At 50.5% G+C, this 5,591-nt stretch overlaps 1 protein-coding gene across 1 annotated transcript; it reads right to left on the minus strand.

Moving 5' to 3' along the window:
• Nucleotides 1-438: 438 nt before the first annotated feature.
• Nucleotides 439-5,378, minus strand: LRRC55 (leucine rich repeat containing 55). Its single transcript, XM_055300766.1, has 2 exons — nt 4,603-5,378; nt 439-674 (listed from the first exon to the last, which is right to left on the minus strand). Exons 1-2 carry the CDS (start codon nt 5,321-5,323, stop codon nt 439-441), a joined length of 957 nt encoding a protein of 318 aa, XP_055156741.1. The 5' UTR covers nt 5,324-5,378.
• Nucleotides 5,379-5,591: the final 213 nt, after the last annotated feature.

Genomic DNA, 5,591 nt, shown 5'->3' on the forward strand with positions numbered 1-5,591 from the left:
ATCTGGCCTCTGTCATTTGCTCATGTCCACCCTTCTTTATCTAATTGACAAAGCAGACAATTTTTGATGACTCAGTTCACAAATTGCCTCCATTCTTGTAATTCTCTTGGACTTTCCTAGGCACAGTTGATGATCCCTCCTCTGGGCTTTCATAACTCCTCTGAGAGTGCTGACAAATTGTCTTAAAGGGAATAGTTTTTGAATCTCTCTCTTCCATTAGAGGTAAGAGCCTTGGGGGCAGGGGCTAGGTCAGAGTCACCTGACATTTCCAGTTCTGGCACAGTGTCTGGCCCACAGTTGAAGCTCACACAAAGATAGTTTCCTGACCTTGTTTGGGTCATGACAGAGGTGGCCGGCGCACCATGAGCCAGAGTGAGCAGTGTCTGGTGGTCAGCAGCAGTGGTGGCCAGCAGCATGGAGGGACACCAGGAGCCCACATCAAATCTCTTCCTCTTCACTGGCCTTGCTCCAACGGTGGCAGCAGTTGGCTGTGATGCCGAGGAGGAAGTTGGTGGCCACGGAGGCAATGGAGACCACGAAGCCCACAAACGCAATGAAGAGGTAATCATCCAGGGTCAGGGTCAGGTGGCAGGCCTTGAAGCTCTCCTCAGTGAGCGAGAAGAGTGGGGCGCCCTCGACTTCAGGGGGGCCTCGGCACTCAGCTAGCTGAGAATCTGCAACACAGAACCCAGGAGTGGTGAGGGGCTAGAAGAGAGGAAGCGGAATGGATAGCTCCCCACCTCTCCCAAGAGAAGTTGATTTTTTTAATTGAGTTTCTTCTATGTATCAAAAATTTTACTTACCTTATTTGCTCTCCTCAATAGCCCTTGAATCAAGTATTTTTATACCTGCTTTTATAGTTGTGGACATCGATGCTCAGAGAGTTTAGTAACTTGCCTCTAGTCCAATAGTCACTACTGATGGTAGATCTGGAGTTTTCGTGGCACATTATGTTCTCTTACAATAGCCTCCTAACTGTTTTCTAGCTTCTGCTTTTAAACCATCTTGATGCAGGTGGCTGAATATCTGAAGTCCTGTCATGTACTCTGAGCTTGAAACCCTCCCCGGACTTCTTACCTTCCCATGGAATGAAAGCCAAGGTCCTTACCATGTCCAAGGACTCTTCTCATCTCTTTCCCTCTACTCCTTGTTCACTCTGCTTCAATCCACCCACCCTTTTTGATCATTCTTCCATCACCGTGAGCGTGTCCCTTTTCAGGGTGGAGAGAAGGTGCCATTGTATTTGTCTCATTTATCTCCTGAATCCTAGCACATCTCCATCTCTTGCTTCCTTGAGGACTCTGCTCAAATATCACCTTATTAATGGGTTCTTTCTAAATCATTCTATCTAACATAATAATACCACACTACCTTTCTCTGGGTATTCTCTACTTCCCTACTCTTCTTAATTTTTCTCCATTATCTTGGGCACCTGGGTGGCTCCCTGGTTGAGCGTCTGCCTTTGGCTTGGGGCATGATCCCGGGGTCTTGGTACTGAGTCCCGCATTGGGCTTCCCACGGGGAGCCTGCTTCTCCCTCTGCCTATGTCTCTGACTCCCTCTCTGTGTCTCTCATGAATAAATAATCTTTTTTAAAAAAGAATTTTTCTCCATCATATTTATCATGTCTCATAGTTTCTTTATTATCAGTCTCCTCTCCCTTAAATATGTTTTTCCCATGATGTCCCTAGTCTCTGAATAATTTCCTCTTTATGAAAGTGCTCAATGAGACTTTGTTAAATGAATGTGTGGATGGATGCTTCCAACTCTGAAGCTTTGGGTCTTTCTATTATCCCATGTGGCTTTTCCAGGTATGTAGAGTATAGGGTTAGGAATATGGGCTCTGAAGATACTGTTCTGGGTTCAAATCCTCTTTCTACTTCACACTAGGTGTGTGATTGTGGATGAGTTACTTAACCTCTGTGTGTATTGCTTTCTTCATCTGTAAAATAGTGTCTATTTTATTGGGTTGTAGTGAGAACTCGATGAGTTAACATATGTAAATAATATATTCTAGCTGGATAATAAGTACTATGTAAGTGTGTGCTTTTTTTATTATCCTAAGCTGGTCTCCCTGGACAGGTCAGTGAGGGTCCTGCCTTGGAGATGAGAGTGGTGTCAGGGAATAATTCTGCCAAAAAGTGCCAAGCACCAGCTTTTCAGCCGGCAGCCATTCCTTTGTTCAGTAGATAAATATTAATAAAGTTTTCACCTTGGGCAAGTCTTTTTTGACCTTTCTGGCTCTTGTGCTCTCCCTCCATAAGAAGGGGATAATTCAACCTAAATTATCTAAGAGAGTCAATGTGAAGAAGTTTTCTAAATTAGGTGGTGCATAAATGCTATTTATTCATTCTATGGTTTTTGAGAGCAAAGAATAAGATGATTGATTTTAGTTGACCCCTTTGACAAGTGGATGAACTTCATTCTCCTCAGAAATGAGGAGTCGGTTTTAGGAAGAAGATGCAATCTCTCCAAACTCCAGGTGGAGGGGTCCCTGTAGGCCACATGTGCAGCACTCCAGACCCTGCTCAGGACAAGATCACGCCTGGAGTTGACCATCAAGGGCTCTCATCTTGGAACTGAAGATGCTGAACTCCAAAGTCTACTGTGTACATGACTGAGGTGGTGGCAAGATAATGTGAAGCTGGGGAATGTGGGGGAACTGAGGGCAACTGGTATGGACCCAGCAGAAGAGGCTCTGAGTGCAGCTGGCAGGACCCTGAGTGAATTCAAAATCAGAGCCTAAGGGCTGCTGAAGCCCTCTAGTAGGTCAAGAGACCAGTCTTGAAGCTGAGTTATATCCCAAGGGCACTCTTATGTCCCTCTTTGTTGGGATTTGTCAAAAAAACATGGATAATAGTGGAAGAAAAGGTGACAAAGGAAAAAGGATTGCTTGGTCTTACCCACCCTGGCAAGTTCTTTCCACCCAAGAGGAAATATCCTGGAGAGTGTGATGTGGTGAAAAGTATGCTCTGCAGAGAACAGGGAACCTATGTTTCTAGTTGTGGCCACTGGACAGTTACTTTCCCTCTTTGGAGCTCATCTGCACTGTCATGAGGCTGCACAGATGGGATCTCGGACCCCTCTCCTACTCTCTGGGAGGTTGTGCTTCTTCTGAAGGGCAGCGGGGGCCTCAGAGATCACAGAAAAGAGGGGCCCCCCTGGTGTGGTGGAGGCTGTGCTCCAGAGTACCCTCTTTGTCTTTAGTGCACAGGAGAGAGGAGAGAGTATGCAGGCTGCAAAGGGTGGGCAGGTGGGCAGATTGCTCCAAGCAGCCTCCCCCTCATGCCCCCTAGCATTGCCCCATCTCTGTCCCCAGCTATTTTGGTCCCAGAGAATTTCCTCCCACAGCTGTGTAGAAACAGTGGAATCGTGACCCACAGCCCCCCCAAACTATTTTGGTTCTGGGCTCCCCACTCAGTCCGCCTCCCCCTCCTACCTCATTCAGCATCGCTCTTTCTGAACACACTCTGAGCCAGGCTCTGGGAAAGCCCCTGAGATGGTCCTGCAATTATTTCCTGTTGTTCTGCTGCTGTGGGCTGGTGCCAAGGCTCAGTGTGGCCACGCAAGAGCTGATGGCTAGGCACAACAACTAAACATTGCCTGCCGCCAAGTGAGGCTAGAGCCCATCAGGCCTGTGTGATTCCAGGCTCCTTCAGTTCCCAGTGCGCCCTCAGTTGAGATTGGTTGGTCAAATTGCCACATCCATTGAGGTTGGTCAATTGCCCAAACCTTGAGGAGCTCTGCCGAGCCCCTTTGGCCAGTCAGAACTCAGACCCTGCCTCCTTGTGTTAGCTTTGGACCTGACTCTTCAGGATATAGCCAGAAGGTGGCCAGACTGCCAGGGTTTGAATTCTGACTCCCACACTTAACAGCTGTGTTGCTTTGGGTAAGCTACTAAACCTCTCTGTGCCTTGGTTTCCTTCTCTATAGAGTAGTGGGTGCGTGTGTAGGTCTCATCATGGTTCTTATGAGGATGAGATGAGCTAAATAGGAAATATGCTTAGGATAAAGCATAATATTAACTGGAAGATCGTCAGTACTAAAAGAGTATTAAACATTTCTATTTCTTTGAGTTTTCCCAGCACTTACAACACTTAAAAAGCAGCCTGGCTGAGTAGAACAGGACTTGGAAGTCAAATCAGCTTGGGTTTTATCCATGGCCCCGATACTCTCTAAATGAGTGACCCTGGGCAAGTCTTTTCATTGTTCTAGATTTCAGTTTCTTCACCTGCAAAATGGAGGTCATAGAAGTAGGGGTAAATAATGCGTGCTGAGCTCTTAGGTCCTGATGAAAGCTCAGGACCCACTGTCTTTTATTAGCTAGTCTTGCTTACTATCTGTCTGCCTCATTAGGTCCTAAGCACCACAGAGGCAAGAGCGGGCTGTGTGTCATTCATGAATGGGCTCCTGGCGCCCAGCATGCACAGCAAGGGCTGCATGGATAAAGTGAGCGGGCCGGTGCACGCAGAGGCCAGCGCAGATCAGGGCACATGCTGGTCCAAAGAGCTCGCAGTGCCTCCCTGTTTTTTGGAGCCTTTGCTCGCAGTGAGGCAAGCCTCCCTGTCCCCCGGGCTGCCCAGTTCCTGCCCACCTGCCTTACCCGCCGTGCAGCGCTGGATCCGGTTCCGCAGCCACTTCAGCAGCGGCTCCATAGTGCAGCCGCACACCCAGGGGTTGCCGCCGATCTGCAGGGTCACCAGCCCCGGCAGGCCCTCCAGGGCCTCGAGGCTGAGGAAGGCAAGGCCCCCGTAGCTGAGGTCCAGGTCTCGGAGCTGCACCAGGCCCTGGAAGGCCTGGGGGTGCACCCTGCGCAGCCACGGGTTGTGGCTCAGGTCGATGTGCACGAGGCCGTGAGCTTCCTGGAACATATCAGCTGGCACGTGGCTGAGGTTGTTGTAGCTCAGATCCAGGTGTGCCAAGCGCTTGGCGTGCAGGAAGAGGCCTGGGGGCAGCTCCATCAGGGAGTTGTTGCGCAGATCCAGCACCCGGAGCTCCATGTAGCACGTGAGGTAGCCGGGTGGCACGGCCGCGATGCGGTTATGGGCCAGGCTGAGGTTGCGGGTGTCCATCGGCAGGTCTGGGGGCACGGAGAACAGCCGTTGGCTGCTGCAGTCTACCACCTGGTTATGGCACGTACAGAGGACCGGGCAGCTGGTGCCGGCATCCGAGTGCATCACCCCGGCTGCCAAGAGAAGGGAGACCAGCAGCACGGCCAGGTGGGGGGGCCCAGGCCAGGGCAGCTGGGACCAGGTGTCACCCATCTCAGGCAGCTGGCAACAGCAGTGCTGTAGGGAGCCCACTGGGGCTGAGGCCGTGTCCATGAAGCAAGAGTCAGTGCCTCCGAAAGACAGCTACATCAGGGCCAGAGTCCTGGAAGGTGGGGCTTCTGGGCACGTGGTATCATGGCTCAAGCCTTTGCCCAGAGCCTCTAAGCACCAGAGGGCTCCCTAGGTGAGATCCACAGGGAGTACCCTTTGGAGCCCAGGGGGCAATCAATCCAGCTGAGGTCCCTCAGGATCTGAGAAGATGATCAAGACTTGGGAGAGGAAGGAGCTGAGGATGGGGCTGGACCTGCTGCTAGCAGGTCGT

Source organism: Nyctereutes procyonoides, unplaced genomic scaffold (assembly GCF_905146905.1).
Source record: "Nyctereutes procyonoides isolate TBG_1078 unplaced genomic scaffold, NYPRO_anot_genome, whole genome shotgun sequence".
In the NCBI taxonomy this organism is placed as follows: Eukaryota; Metazoa; Chordata; class Mammalia; order Carnivora; family Canidae; genus Nyctereutes; species Nyctereutes procyonoides.